The following is a 16,905-nucleotide window of genomic DNA, read 5'->3' on the forward strand; positions in this document are numbered from 1 at the left end:
CTTCTGTAGGTTAAAAGTACTCTACCTACACTGACAAACGTCGTTCAACTTATACAATCAAGTGCTGCCAACTAAAAAACAATTTTAAAAGATAGCACACATTAATATTAAATATCATGAAGTTCAAGTCTATTGCCTCATACAGTATTACCCAGAACTGGGATATGCAACATGGAACCATCCTCTTCCAAGTTCAAGGAAGTTGTAATTAATAACTAAAATAGGACATTGATTACAGAGAAGTGTTCCCTAGACAAGAAATGTGCAGTGACAAAATGTAATTTCAACTTTTGTTAGGAACAATTTTTATAGAAAGCTACAGTCCTGTAAACGTTAACACAGAAACAAAACACACTTGACCCATTTTGTCATCAGTTTGTTTTCAACAAAAAGGCAATACAAATTTTTTTAAACAATCTTAAAGCAGTGTTCCAACCTGGGCTTACAAAGAAAATGTTCCCACAACCACTCCTCCTCCTCCTACCAGTTAAACATGCCTAAAGAACAGGTTTAAACAGCATCATATCAAGAAACTAAACCGTGTCACCTAAGAGGTGGCATTAACTTTAAGAGTGCATGAGAATATTTCCAGACTCCTACCAGAAAGTCTGTTTTCTGCATGTCAACAAGTGCATTAAATAAATGACAAATGGATATTTCTCCAATTAAACACTGCAGAAAGGGCTTTGAAAAAAGTTTCGGTTTTTATAACTTCTATGCATATATGCACACATCCTTTTAGGTAAAGACATCAAAATTAAATATTTGGAAGGGGGAGTGGGTGGCAAAGAAGAAAGTACATTCAAGACCCCAAATTTTCCATGATACCTGACCTGTCCTGTCTGTTCCACCACAGTTCAAATGCAAATTTACTCATATTACATTTCAATTTATATATATGTGTATTTTTTTTTTTTTTTTTTTTTTTTTTAAAGATTAGGTGTATAAAAGACATGCTTCCAGCTGGTTCGCCCCACATGGGGAGGGCTAAGCGGCCAGAGTCATGGATTAAAATTTTTGGCATTTACAGCAACGGAGATACAGTTTTATAGTCTGAAATGTACTGAAGACAGGAAAAACTATATGGCAACAGAAAAAATAAATGAATGGAAGCCAGAGGAGCTCAGAGTCACAGTGAAGACATTTGGCCTGAGGCTTAGAGTAAAAACAGATATGGAAGCAGAGAAATCCTGTTGAATTCCTTCACTGTCTAGGAGCTTGAGAGGCAGAAAGTCAGTTACACGGTATACCATACAGAGCTCGGGGTGCATAATATGAAGACGCCCGATGTTATCAAGGCTGCATCGGGATGAGCAGCGGGTATGCATAGACAGCTGGACGGAGAGACAGGATGACGAAGGCCACGTCTATGTGAAGGTTAAGCCAGCCTCATTGTACACCTTGAAGACCTTCTCAATGGCGTTGACATAGGCAGCTGTCCGCAGGTCCAGCCCCAGGTTATACTTGTTTGCTGCCCGCATGATTTGCTGTGCAGAGAGGGTGGAATATTTGAGTGAGTGAAACTTGTTGTCAGTGCTCGCTTCTTCATCACCTGAAGTAGATGACAATTGCTGGTGAGGTGTTGAGTGCATCTGATCAAATATGACAAATCAATCCATATCTGTATGCAATATATCAGTGCTGCAGGCAGGGTGGCACAATGTTTTGCGCAAGTTTGTTAATTTCATAAGAAAACATGTAGTGAAACTGAGTAAGCCCTCCTCTAGTTACAGATGGGTCCAGTTCTCATGCAATACACAGGGAGCACAATGAAAAGCTGTATGGAAGGTGTCATCTGCTCGGGGAGCTGAGACAGTGCTTTGAATGAACCTTTGTTCTGCCCACACCCCGCCGATTAGTGTCAGCCACTGAAAAACATCCCATGACATTTCACGTAGGAGAATTTTACAGAAAGCCTACACTGACATACTTGAAAGATGAAAATTTATAGCAGTCATTATTGGCATGATAAAGACCAGAGTAACCATGGTGAATTAAATATATGACAGGTTGAATTATTCCACCCGAACAATGTAAAAACAAAGGGCGAACCTGTTTTCCATCCCTTTGATTATTTCAAGGGCTGCAGGGATACACATTATTTGCATTTTTGTTTGCGCACTTTTTCGCAAACGTGTTAAAACGTAGGTGCAACGGGGTGGCTGTGTCCCTGCATGACAACCAGTTACATTGCTGAATAGTAATGCAAACCCTGCAACAACATGAGCAGGTGGTGACCTACCCTTGCAGACCTCTCCATAGTGTAGGCCAGGCCAGAATGGACAATATCCTTCTCTGAGGCACCCTGGCAAAAAAGAATCAAAGTTCATAGTTAAAACTCACACTACAACAATACTGTACCAATGCTATGTTTCCATGACGACGAAAATTATGACCCTTGGGATGTGTTCTGGCACAATATGATCCATTTGTAAAACTTTTATTGCCAATACATTTGGTTTCTGTAATCCGACTGCATTAAAACTTCATGATGTTCTCCATAACAGACACTAGGCATCCAAAGACAAATTAATCAGTTACACTGAATTTTACATGTTTTATTCACATTTGCTCCACCTGTGGTATGTTTTGTCAGATTTGGCTAGGCATAAGAGATGACTGGGTGAGTCTATGATAAACAGCAAAGAACATCAAATGCAAAATTCAGGAGTTCTTGGTACTGTTGTACCATTTCAGACAAATGAGGCATAAAGACCATACATTCCAAAAAGCAGAGAGACAACAATAATGACCAAGAATGAATTTGGTTTAAAAAAATGTATAATAGCAATAGACAAGCTATGTTTTACAACTTCCACTGTATAAGGGAAACAGAATTTTGGACAGGAACTCCAGAAACACAAATCTCTCAAATACAACAAAAGTGCTTAGATATTGATTATCTACTGTTGGACTACACAAGTCTCCATTTCAACCTTCAGAAAACACCAGAAGTCTTTAATAGAATTTTCACACTAATGCATTTCATCTGTTCACCATAGCATCACAAATATGCTGCACAGACTTCTCAATGAAATTTTATAGTATTTAAAAATAAACATACGTGAACCCTACTACACAAATCAACTGGGCTTGCATAATAAAGCACGTAGCGTTAAGTCAACAGATTAGTAACACGAGTAATTATTTCCACTGGTCGGAATCTACGTTGCAGGTGTAGATGTGTCTGCACAAGAGCGGGAGTGATGTATGTAGGTGTCCGCAGTGACAGGAGGTACTTACAGCAATCCTGGCCTGGAACTCCGCAGTGGGAACCACAGGAATGGCCCCGCCGTGCTTTCCAAACTTCCTCTCCAAGCTCTCCTGGACGGACACTAAAGAGGTAAACGCACACAGTAGGGGTTAAACTCCAGAGTCCTTCCAACACTCTTCTTCTGTATATACACAACTACACTAGTATAAAAAGGAGGGACAGCTGGTAGCTTAGTGGTTAGAGCTACTGCGTTTGGATTCAAAAGTCACAGGCTTGTATCAAAGTGTACTGGAGCAAGTTAAAAAGAACACACAACTGGCAGCAGGTGACCATGGGCAAAAGCAGCAACGCTGCCAAAAGCATTTCCTCCGATTCCTTGATGCAGGCATACATCCAAAGACCCATTAAGACCAAAAACTGCTCAACCAATGTTCTCAGCATTTCCGGTAGAGGTGCGTTGAGCACCGTATGGAAAACCAGAAGTGCTCAGGACACACAAGGAATAAAACATGGACTTGATCCTTTTTTGGTGATTCAACTGATGTAAGCATTTAATCGTATATTAGGACAAAAGTAAATTCGACAACAGTAGTTGTTCCACAACAACTTTAACATTTTTCTAGCAGCACAAGAAAAACGGCAGTTTGCAATTCACAGCCTCCTTCAAAACTGCTGGAATCATCAGCTCTGATTCCATCATTTTCAATATAAGGAAGACTAAGATGGAATCTTAACAGCTTCTGGGAGTCAGCTTCCAGTTACCTTGGATTTCTCACACCTTGATGAAATGACTGATGCTACTGAGCTGCAGTAATGAGATGGACCTGCATTCACAGCCTTCAACATTGCTGATGGCTCCAGCTACATGAATCGCAGCCCCTTCCAGGTGGCAGCATGCTGCTTCCCGGAATATCCCATCTATTACTCCCGGATCTATGCTGCCTGGGAGCTAAGTAGTGTCACAGGCCATTTTACAGTATATAAACGTAAATCATGGCACAAAGTGGAAGTGCGCCCTCTACTGGATGTGCATAGTGAAATTCTGCACTGCACTGCACCAGTGTGGGTCTGCTTGTAGAGAGAAGAAAAACTTACTCAGCAGGTGGTAGTTGGAGTCCCTCTCATACTTGAATGTGAGTCGACCATAGCTGACATGGTTCAGGTTCTTGAGCCACTCGAAGTAGGAGACTGTCACACCGCCTGCATTCAGGTACAAATCCTGCACAGGACAGCCAGTTGCTCAATACAATCCCACAGAGAGAACTAAGTACGGGAATATATTAAAAAAAATAAAAAAAAAAAAAGATTGATTTCAAGGGAAAGTTCCCACAATAGTCATAAAAAATTAATTTATGAAACATCAGCCTCTGTTGTCACTGGATTTTCACAGAACAAAAAGCCAAGTCATTTCAACAGCCAAAACACATCAACACCAAGTTCAGAACACAACAGGGAGCACTGGCTGATCAATTACCCCATTGCACAGCAGAGGAAAGAGGCAGGAATCAAAAACATCTTATTTTTACTCTATGATTCATCACATCTTCCAATTACACCCCCTCCCCCCAACTGGCCTGCTATCTCCCAAGTTGATTAAATGCCCATGACAGCCTCTTATATCAGCAGGAGTCAATGCTGACTCAGATGCAAAATGAGCGCTTTCCAAGCTAGGGTCAGATTCCAACTTCCTGTTCCATCTCCCACCTCGCCTGCTTGAAAAGAGTGGCGGGGGGGTGTAATCCTACCGGGATGACCATGATGTTCCTCTCCAGGAAGATCTTGTCAGCTTCTGGGGTCGTGGGGCCATTGGCACCTTCAGCAATGATCTGCAATACACAACATGGCTGTACTCTCTCTATTTCAGTTTGGCATCCTTGCACTAAGTGGAGCTGCTCACTTCCTCCACTGCATAGAGGATTTTTATTTGCCCACACAAACACCAGTTGTTAAACAACCAAAGACAAGAAACATCTGGGTTCAGAAGACGGGTACATTTCTGTATGGACTCTAGCAGAATACACTTGGTATGTCCCAGTGTACCATAAACCAAACTGTAAACCTCTCCTGATAACAATATGCTGGATATCCAGGGCGGCTCCTGACCTTGGCTTTGATGTTGTGTGCATTCTTCTTTGTCAGCTGTTTCTCACTGGCTGCAGGGATTAGAATGTGGCAGTCAGCCTCCAGGATGTTGCCCTCATATGGCTCGGCATTGGGAAAGCCCACGATGGTGCCATGTTGCTGAGAAAATTTAAAAGTATATTTACTCCGATCTCACTTTTGGTTGTATAGAACACCAGGGCGCTAGAACATGCATGACAAATGAAGTAAACAATGCACTGAAATGACAGGTACAAATTGTCCCTCAGCTATAGTTTGATTTCCCAATACAGGCGATCCTCCACTTATGACACATGCAACCTACAACCACCCAGACTTATGATGGCTGTCCCAGAAACCTCAGTATACTGTTTGAGTCCCGACATTTGGTTGTGACATCTAATAATGACCACTCCATCACCTGTACAAAAACACTGGCTGGCCACACTGGCACAAGACAACCATATTACTTATTGAGTGTTTAGCAGTGAGTGAGTTTTGCTTACAAAACTTCTCTTTTGCAATTTGCCACAAGTTACTTTTTATTAAAAATGGTTAGCAAGCAAAAAAGTCAATGTTTTGGTGGTGTTTAAAAGAAAAGGCATAAAAACAACAGATCTAGAAGTGAAAGTGAAAATCCAGCTGCATGAGAATAAAAATACTGTACATTATCCTACATTCACATTAAAACAATGTCTGAATTAAGTGAAAAAACAAAGCCCTGCTATACAACATAGCATACATGCATGCTACATATATAGTGTGGATAATATATAAGGGAATTTTCTGAAATAATCACAAGGTCAACCCACAACAGGGCAGATTATATATTGTAAATGGAGGACTACCTGTAATGTGTTAAAGCTTGTAACTGACTGCCCAAGAAGTATCATGTAGTGTTCAGTAGGCACAGTTAGGAAGCTCTTCCAGGAGTGCGATACTGCTCTTCACCATTAGATGGCACCATTACATTTATTCTACTTAAATTCTATGGACAGAACAATATACATTTATATAAAAATACATTATATCCATTACCAATTAGCAGGTATAAATAATTCTATGTAAAAGAGGACATTGCCTGTGTCTGACCCCATTCCCTGAGCAAAACCAGGTGCAAACACACACACACAGCAACTCACCAACTTGTAGTCCTCCAGTTCCTTGGGGTCAATGCCACTGGGGTTCCAGATGTTTCCATCCATTTCCCCAACTCCAATACACTTAGCACCGAAACGATGCAGGTAACGCATGGAGTGCAAACCCACATTACCAAAACCCTACAGGTATGAAGGGGTAGAAACAAGAAGTGTCATAGTGGGATATGAAACAGGACACTTTTACTCGCTGGCATGAGGAAATATGCCATTATCCATCATTGAGCTAATGTTTTTCCACAAATCCACTTAAAATTTTAATCAATTCTCCTATGACTCACCAATTTACATAGCAAAGTATCCTTCAGCAGGAATGGGATTTCAACCACAAAAGCACATATTGGGGATCTTGAGAATGCAGGACAACAGCTTTAAGCAGGAAACTGACTATCCAGCCATGTATCCTGCTGCCCATGCTATGGAAAATCAATATCTTTTTGTAAAATCTGCAGTGCTCTTCTCCACTTGTAAGAGTACATGAGAGCATGAACAAAGAGAAACCTACCTGCAAAAGACTAGTATCTAAGTATGCAAGGAAGGAAAAGGTAGAAAACCAAACATGCACTCACCAGAGGAAAGCCTACAGCTGAGTCACGTTGCTCAAAGACTTTCTGCTAATGCTAGCACCGCTGTGCACGTTAACTAAAGGAGTTTTTTTTTTTTTTAACACAATGGTAAAACAGTGAGTCTTTAGACGGAGCTACTACTCACAGACCATCCCAGCTTCTGTTTCCACAGAAACGTTCATCTCTAGTCACACATTGTTAACATTAATGGTTCAGTCATACTCACACTTGCAGAATAAAAAGGTTTTTTTTCTTTGGTTTTCTTTTTGCATGCAGAGGTTATCACAACATTACAGCTGCCCTTTACCCGTTGACACCAAAACTGCTCATCAGCCTGCAGCTTGTTGGTCGCATAATGAAGCACGTCTCCACAGAGCCTTCCTCACCTGGATGATGAAGGTCTTGTCCACAAATCCAGGAGTGAGGCCCAGCAGGCTCATGTAGGATGCCTCATTGATGAAGTTCTCAATGCCATGGAAGACCCCACGGCCAGTGGCTGAGATCCTACCATGGATACCCCCCTGGCTGATGGGCTTCCCTGTCACACAAGCGTGCGCATTGATGTCCTAGGAATGAAACGTTACCTCCCTCAGAAGAAGAGTTCCTCCACAGTTTTAACAGCAACAGAACACGGTCAAAAATCAGCTTGAAAATATCTAACAAGCGCACACATATCATTTATCTACAGCAAGATCAAGGATGACCACAACAAGGTTCAGTTACTAAACCTGCTAATCTGAAGTTCTTTCAGAGAGGACATGTGGACAACACGCATTCCGACAGCACAAACTGTGAGTGCATGATGGTTTAGCACTATCAGGCTGGTTTTGAGAACAACCAGGAGCTCTGATATGACCAGCAGCATGAAAGGCCTACATAAACAAAACTATAAAATGCAAATATTAGCTTGAATATTGAACCTTCTGGTTATCAGCTACTGGCAAATAAATATCCCATTCATTTACTTTTACATTTTCTATACAGGCTAAAAACAGACTAATGATTCTGATAATTCTAAGCATTTGTCCAAACCAAAACGTAGTGCATGAAACGCTGATATTTACCAACCAAGGCAGACTGGTAATGCTTAAAAAACAAGCTACTAGAGCCATTTCTAGCAAACTATAATAGTTTCACACTCATTGCTCAGAGCAAAGGAGGATGGGGAAGGAAGGGAAAAAAAAAAAAAAGCTACAAAACACAGAAGTTCTGAAGTTTAACAGAATAAAATCTGTACACATGCTGGTGTATGCTGAGCTCTAACAGAGCTTACATGGTGGCCCATAGTGTTGGCATACGTGTCAGCGATCCAGGACATCTCCCGCTCTCCAGTGCTCATGTCCGGCGCAGGGACGTCGATGCCAGGGCCTGAAAAGGACACAGGAAATGTGTCACAGGAAGGATGAACACAGCAGGAGCAGGACTGACCAAATTCAGGACAACTAATCGCATGAGCATCAAGCAGAGTTGTCCAAGTTTGATGTTAACACCTGAGCTTGGCATTGCATACAGATGATTGTGGAAACCCGAAGTGGCTACATCCCAAACTAGTCCAAAACTGTTTTATTATTTAATCATTTGCACATGCTGTTCTCCATAGTGACTTGCAGCGTTACATTTGAACACTTTCTTAAAATTTGGCCATTTATGGAACTGGCTAATTTTTACTGCAGCAATTCAAAGTAAGTGTCTTCATCAGAAGTACTACAGCAGGAGCAGGGCGTCGAACTCAAGTCCTTGGACTACAAGACAGGAACTCTAACCACGATGCCACCTGCTGTCCCCCTGGCCCATATTGGTATGATACAGCAGCGCTGGGACAAGGCCTTCAACAGTCGATGGTTTGGAAAAAAGAGCTGCAGCATCTGCAAGCAGCACCAGAAATGCGGGCTTCCATACGAGTGTGACGCCAAACCCTTGACACCGAGGCACAGGATAGGAAGGTCAGAACTCATAGGGTGGAGCGCAGTGTGGGGACTGGGCATAGCTGAGTGACAAAGGCAGCGTTACTGTTGGAAAGAGACGCTCGGTATTTATAACTTAGCCGTTGTTGTGAAGTGGTTAAGAACATTGGGGAGGGCTCGTCCCAGGGACATCTAACCCAGCAGGCAACCTGGCCTGGCCCAATGCACTGCTCAGAATGCGGGGGTGAGGGGCGCCTATTCCTGTAGGCTTGCGCCAGACCCCTTCTCATACACACAGGATATATTTGCGGATCACGGTCCCCTCCACCCCCAAGCCCAAGGAGAGGCAAAGCTTCAAACAAACACAGAACCACAAAGACTGTGGAAAACACAGTTCCACTACCTCACAACCAGCTAGCAGACGCAAGATCGTAAGGTTTTTCATTCTTTCATTTTTGATTCCCTTTTCAACAATTGTTAATAAATATTAAGAACAACTGGCCATAATTACCATGTACAGGGCATGGTGGAGATCTCAATAGGGTTGGCAAGCTATGGTTTAAACACAAAAAACTAATACCACATATTAATGCAATTATGACACAAAGCTACTGACCGATGAAGCCTTTCTTTGCCAGCTCAATGGTGAACCTTCGTGTGATTTTTTCCAACTCGCTGTCCTGCAAGGAGGAAAAAAATAAAAAAATTTAAATCACCAATAAAAAAAATACAGTTTTGTACAGACCACTACTCTGCCTTAAGGCAATTATCCGAAATGTGTTGCATATTACACGTTTCAGTTTTAAAGAAACTAAGATGACATTAGGTTCACACTCAAAAAACTTGAGAAAGTGAAAAGTTTAATAGATAACATGCATTCAATGATGAAGCCAGGAACTCCCACCATCCTCGGGACCCATCAGCTGATAGCTCAGCACTTTGTTTCTCTCAAAGCCTGTGTCAAGAACTAATGGATCCTGACCTACATGAAGATCAGTGCTAGCAACAACTAGATACTTTAAGTGGTTTCTTGCATCCAGCAGGTACAATGGTTAGGGAGGAATTTGACTTCATTTATTCAGAAGGAAACAATCTTGTACCGCAAATCGTCCTCTCAGACGACCATTTCTCTAGTGAAATACGGGTGCACACAGTTACCCGTGAACTCAGGAGCATGTCCAGACTAACCTGGATGAGTTCCTAAAATGTTCAACCAACAAGGGTACCCATTTCAAAACAGAGTTTAGCACAGAATAGAACCCATCTCTGTTAACATGTAGGATGTACAGATTGAAACAATACATTGCAAGTCCCCAAAAAGTGGTAACGTTGATTAAACACAACTTAAATTCAGATGTTAAAGTTTCTGCAGGACAACAGACATGGGCCGTTTCTTGTTGCTCTGCAGTCTAATACAGATATTTAAAGAGCACAGAAGAGTAAAGTGATTCTTTGTCAGATAATCCTTACAAACAAAGGCAGATACAAGTTAATAACCGGTTGGAATGACAATGAAATACGATCTTGCCAACACCTAGATTATTAAAAGTATAATAAATGGGATTCAGTGTCACCAAGAAAATAAAGGGACTTTATGCCTGTAATTCAAGTACTGCCAGGAAAAGGGGGGAAAAAAAAAATTTGCCAACTGCTAAAACAACTAATCAACTCTACTATCATATGTCTATTGTTGAGAAACATTTACAAAAACACGCTTAAGATTCTTCAGTACTCACAGAATAATTTCTTGGATTAATTTTCACTCCAGCTTTGGCACCTCCAAATGGCACATCTACAATGAAAGAAAAATTAAACCACATTATATACTAATGTCAAATATGGATATGTGCCAGAGTGCTAGGCAGTTCAGCTCTGAAGGAATGGCCAGACTCCATCACCTGCACCATTCACAAGATGCAATAAATCACAGAAGGTGAATCTGAAGGACGAGTTGTTTCGAGCACGTTGCTCGAAACAAGCATTCTTGAAAGTGAAGACTGTGTGCTAGTTCAAACTGACTTCTCATGTCAAGGCAGAACGCAGCAAGAAATTATATGCTAATGACTGGAATTCAACCCAAGATATTACAAGTAGTGCAGCTGTGATGTTTCAAGAAGCGCTACTGGAGGTCATTTCTATCAGCAGCCGTGAGGCTTGACAACAAGTCCTCATGCTGTTGGGGGGGGTTAACTTCTTGTATCCCACCATACAAATTTATACAGCTGTTTATTTACTTGCTAAGATTATTTTTCTACTTATGGTTATTTTATGTGTGTTTCTATATATATATATATATATATATATATATATATATATATATATATATATATATATATATATATATATAGAAACACACACACCCAAGTATTTTATGTGTGCATGTATGTTTTTCATTGTATGCTGTTGCAACTGAACTTCCCTCTGGGAGTAAATAAAATTTCAGTCATTCAAATATGAGGTGGCTATGAGCACTGTGTAGTAGAATCAAGACCACATGCAGGTGGGCAACAGGTGACAAAAACTTACCCACAACAGCACACTTGTAGGTCATCAGAGATGCCAGAGCCTTGACCTCATCTACAGACACTTCAGTGCTGTACCGGATACCTGAAACACACAGACAGGTTTCACCAGTGACTTCTGGAAGGACACTTAAAAAAAATAAATAACTAAATAAATCTTAAGAAAAATACAAGAGCTGAGACATTACATGGTCCAGTTATGGTTTCCCCACTTCCAATGACAAAGGTGGCAAAGCAGGTTTCTCATAAACACTCAGACCTACTTTTAGGCTAGAGTGTATGAACAGCAGAGCTTGTCCAGTGACATAAAAAGCATTTCCTTGCATGGATGTATTACACAACTTGAGAAATGTCAGTATAAGATGAAGATACAGCATGTGTTCAATGCAGAGCACAAGGAAACAAGAATATCATATTACTCTCTAGAAGATTAATGAACACAACCAGCTCAACTGAGCAAATCGGGGGGGGGGGGGGGAATCATCCCCAGTTTTAACAGAAAGAGAAACATGGACACAAGGCAGAAAAGGCATTCAGCAGACACACACTGCCAGAATAACTCACTGATCTTGTCTTTAGGACCTTCATATTAGTTGATTTCCCCCCCCAGAGCACTTCATGCAGCAAACACATACATTTCAGCTTCCTCTGGGTCTCAAACCAATATGGTACTACTTTATCTACTGTCTTATTCACAACCCACCATATGTGCAGAAACTACAGTGCTCAATCTGTGTTTCAGTAGTACACGTAGAGACACTCCTCATAACAAAACACACGCAGGTGTCTGCAGTTAAGGTTAGTTAAATTAGTCCCATACAGCCTTTATGCCTGTGTACTGCACTATCTTGTCTTGTTTCTGCACTCATCTGTTGTATTTATCTTTTTACCAAGTGCACTCTAAGTTGTGTGTGTCATGGAGGCCTAAAGAGAAATAGAATTTCATTCTCTTGTATGTATAACTCACCTATAGACACAATGACAACAAGGTTGACTGACTAACTTTGATCTCATGCTTGTGCAAACTGCCTCTACCCATCTCACACGCTTCACTTTTGTGTCTTCCTTGAGCCGCAAAGCAGCTTTTCCACGTTCATTCCAAGGATGGGAAAAGAGACCCCAGGCCAGAGAAGGTGATCACAGAAGATAGAATGAGGAAGGTCCCAACACAACAGCCTGTGATGTGAGAGGGGGCTCCTCCTCCTTCTCTGCCTTATTGAGATGGAGGCTCCGCCTCGGAGACCATCAGCCAGAGCCTCATTATCGAGAGAAATCGACACAGCAGTCTATGGCTGCACTGTTCAACAACGTCTGGCGCTCTCTCTGCCCAGATGCAGCCGCCCTCTTCCTGGAAAACAACCCATCACACTCACAGTAAACAAAAGAAAAAAGACCCAAAAAGACAACCAAGAATCTACTCAATGCGATAGAACAGAAACTGCACACAAAGTTGGTTAATCCATTAAAAACAACTCTCTCCGAAAGTAAAACTATTACGTGCATAATTTTATCACCATGGCTCACCCTCCCAGGGACAAGCAGCAAAGGAAATATAACATTTAAAGCAGACTAAATGGTTGCAGCTGCACGCAAACAAAAATCCACAGCTTAAAAGGAGCGAGAGAGAGAGAGGAGAAAAAAAAAAAAAAAAAAACAGATTCCAGAGAGATGGAGTCAGACCAAAGGCCCCAGGTCCCGAATTCAGCCTCTCTGCTATCCACACACCCACTTCTACTTTTCAAAGTGGAAAAAGCAAGTATGCTGCTAACCAGCAAGAGAAAAGGAAAAGGACCACACCCAATGGTCAGCACGCTGCAGCAACTCCAGGGCCTTGCCCTTAACGGAGCACACGCTCTTATTCCTGGCAACAATGGGGGGGCAATGACTTTAGTTGGAATTTTCCCTTCTAATGAGCAAAAAGATCTGCTAAAAAACCTACCTGAGGAGATTGAATACAACAGCACGCAAGAGGAAACAAGTACAGTCTTATGACCTGCCCCGCCCAATCTACTCATAATGTACCAAGTATGTCAACTCCACTTCACACCCCCAGAATGTCACCTGCTGTGTTTGCTACATGGCAATACACAGAAGCTGTAAAATGTGTAATTTACACTTGACATTGTTACACTGGGCCACATGGTGCACGCAAGGATACAAAGTGGTATGGCACATATGTGTCCGTGATCAAATGCCTGGATCAAATTCAGGATTCTGGCTATGGCCTACAAGAACATCAATGGAACTGCTCCCCGATATCTACAAGACCTGATCACCCACTACACTCCAACCAGACTGCTATGCTCCTCCACCTCTACCCACTTGGTGGGTCCCACGCACAAAAAAAAAAAAAAAAAAAAAAAACACCTTTGTGTTTTTGCTTTTGGATCTTTGGTTCCAGGAGGAATGACCACCCCATTTCTCAGAAATCACCACATTTCTCATCACTCAGAACTGCTGAATCTCTGGCTACGTTTAAGATGGGTCTTAAAACTCACCTCTTCCGGAGTCAGTTCTCCCATGATCTCCAAAGTTCATGTAATGTGTAAATGTTCATGCACTATAACTTTGAGATCATGACTGCTGAATAAAAACTTTCATGCAACTACTTGTGTAATGTAAATGTTTAAAAAAAAATTAGCAAAGTGATTGTCAAATATTTGGATAAACTTTTCTCCAGCTACTTGTGTGATGTACATTGGGTCATATGCTGGAATGTAACAAATTAACTGCTTAGAATCACATCTGCATCTAAGTCTCTTCCTGCTAATGTAATGCACACACTGTATTTGTCCAAGGTGGACATCGCTTTGGAGAAAAGCGTCTGCTAAATGAATACATGTAAATGTAATGTAAATGGCTGTATTTGTGCATCACCTTTCCCCAATAAACAGCACACCACAGAGATTGGACCACTAACCCAACAGCACATGAATCATTAAACTACTGCTTACCCAGCCCTGCTCGGCTGTTTCATCAACAACTGGGGGTAAAATCACTGTCACAACTGATCAGGTCTAGCATTTCCACTTTTCAATGAGTGCACACCTCAATTTGCCTTTAACATATCTTTCAAGAGAAGTGCACATTATGGTGTGTTAAAAAAAAAAAAAAAAAAAAAAAGACTGATGATATGCCAATTAAAATGGGACCCTCCGTAAATCCACATCCAATTACTTGACAGTGTGCTTGTAGAGGTCAAGGCCCTACATGCCACATTCTCTCCCTCACGTTTCTCTAGAAACACCAAGCAGGACATTTGTGAAATTATCCACAACTTTTGCTTGTTTAAATGAGCAGCTACGCTAGAACTGCACTGTGATGCTTACACTTCACAATGGAAAAACTAGTATTGTCAGCATTTGTACAATATACTTGTTTTTGCTACCAGAAAAGTGATTAAGGATCACCAAGGTGCACGACCGCCACCCCATGACCTCAGTTGCATCTTGGGAACGCATTCTGTGGCCCCGATTCCTCACCAACTGGACCACAGAAATGTTTTGTCTGGAGGTTCTTGCGTGTTCTTGGATCCTGCAACGAACTAGCAAACAGCAGGCGCCGGTGGTCTTGTTAGAGCGCTCATCTTGCGCTCTGCAGGTCACGGGTTCGAATCCTGCTCCTACTGCAGTACACTGCACAAAGTGCACAACCCTGTATTGAAACCTCTGCTCAAGGAGTTTGGGAAAGACAAGGCTGGACAAGTTGTTTATCCCACACTAAGTCACTTGGGGGGGGAGAAGTATGAGTTAAATAAAAGGTAATAAAAATAAGACATTTATGGCAGAGCAAGGAAGCTTAAGTTGCTCCCTATTTGATTTTTTTTAAACTAAGTGTCCTCCCTGAAGCCATTCTTTCTACACACTTTAAAACAGCTTTTTGGGCAATGTTTTTGACAAAACCTCCCTGAAACACACAGAACGACACAGTTTTAACACTAACAGTGAAGCTGGGACTTGAGCACAAGCGAGTGATGTAAAACACTGTACACTGTACTGCAGTAACTGAGTGCAGTCCCTCCTCAGAAGGACAGTGTCGTCCAAAAGTTATAGGTTTATAAATAAAACGGGGCAGAAAAGGTGAGACTTTAACCTAAATCAACCGTTCAGTTTTAAAAAAAAAAAAAAAAAAAAAAAAAAAAAAAAAAAAAAAAAAATTTAAAATGGAGCACCGTGAGTGACGAGAACAGTACCGTTGAACCGTTTTAGCCGCACTCGTCAGGAGAGAATGCCTCAGAATCTCGTCAGATTCATTTTGGGCCCGATTTTTTTTTTTTAACGACATAGACGTTTATTCTTGTGTACATTAATTTTTTTTTTTTTTTTTTTTTTTTGCAGTCTTATCTAATTTACGTCGAAGAACTGCGGAGAACGCACCTAATTTTAAAATTTCCCCCAGCAGTTGTTGCTTACCGTCACGAGTGTCAAAAGTGTGCTGCACAGCACTTCAAGTCTTTTCTCCGCCGGGACCCCCTCCCTCCTCAACCGCCCACCCGTCACGCGGCAACCGCGCAGGTCCGCCCGGCTCACGCTGAGCCCGCGCGCGCACTCTCTGCCTTGCGGTCACCCGTCCCGTCCTTACGGCGTACCTCCTTTGCAGGGCGTGCGGTGCTGGCTGTGCTGCGCCCGGTAGCCCTCGATCACCTCCCATTCGCCGTTGTCCCTCTTGATGGGGAAGGAGACGCTCAGGACGTGATTACACGGCTTGATGATCTTCAGGATTCCTCGCACCCGGTGGCGCTTCTGCTCCGGCGACTCGCGGTTCTTCAAGTCCGCCACCAGCTTGTCCTCCACGATGGCAGCGCCGCGGTCGAAGAAGCCTTCGACCATCTTGAAAAAGTTGGGGTCGTCCTCCTTGTCGGTGACCGCCTCGCTGTAGCGGCGGAGCCGCGGCAGACAGGTCCAGGAGGACGCGGAAGCGGGCAGCGCGGCGGAGTCGGCGGCGGAGGCCGAGGCCAAAGCGCTACCGGCTCCTCGGGTGAGCAGCTCGCCAAGATAGCGGTACATGCTGACAGAGGTAAGCGTTCAGGGGCTCTGCGGGAAACTAAAAATGAAGCCTAATCGTGGAGAGGGTGGGAAGCAAAGAAAACAAAGAGTCCTCCTCTCTACGCCCAGTTGCGACCTTCTTTTCACTCCCTCCTCTACTTTGAGGGCCGGGCGAGCCGCTGGGTCCCCTCACGCAAAGGGGCGGGGCTTCCCGAAACGCGTGCGTCTCCTTTACGCCCCTTCCCCGCGCAAAGGGGCGGGGCTTGTAGGAGGCGGTAGGAGGCCGCGCGCGCCTCTCTGACTGACGAGTACAGTCGAGGAATTTGTGAAAAAGCTGGCACTCAATGAATTATTCATAAAGTGTATTCCTTAATAAAGTGTATAGAGATAATATTTTAATATCATTACCGGTGGTCACACTTAAGACTTCAGGTGGCTCCTTCACTTTCCAGGGGAA

At 42.5% G+C, this 16,905-nt stretch overlaps 1 protein-coding gene across 1 annotated transcript; it reads right to left on the bottom strand.

Annotated features, from left to right (window-relative positions):
- Positions 1-905: 905 nt before the first annotated feature.
- glud1a (glutamate dehydrogenase 1a) lies at positions 906-16,678 on the bottom strand. Its single transcript, XM_029254313.1, has 13 exons — positions 16,052-16,678; positions 11,468-11,548; positions 10,678-10,733; positions 9,558-9,621; positions 8,311-8,405; positions 7,424-7,603; positions 6,457-6,594; positions 5,318-5,455; positions 4,960-5,040; positions 4,310-4,433; positions 3,244-3,335; positions 2,243-2,305; positions 906-1,487 (listed from the first exon to the last, which is right to left on the bottom strand). Exons 1-13 carry the CDS (start codon positions 16,467-16,469, stop codon positions 1,368-1,370), a joined length of 1,650 nt encoding a protein of 549 aa, XP_029110146.1. The 5' UTR covers positions 16,470-16,678; the 3' UTR covers positions 906-1,367.
- Between the last annotated feature and the right edge of the window lie 227 nt (positions 16,679-16,905).

Source organism: Scleropages formosus, chromosome 8 (genome assembly GCF_900964775.1).
Source record: "Scleropages formosus chromosome 8, fSclFor1.1, whole genome shotgun sequence".
NCBI lineage: Eukaryota > Metazoa > Chordata > Actinopteri > Osteoglossiformes > Osteoglossidae > Scleropages > Scleropages formosus.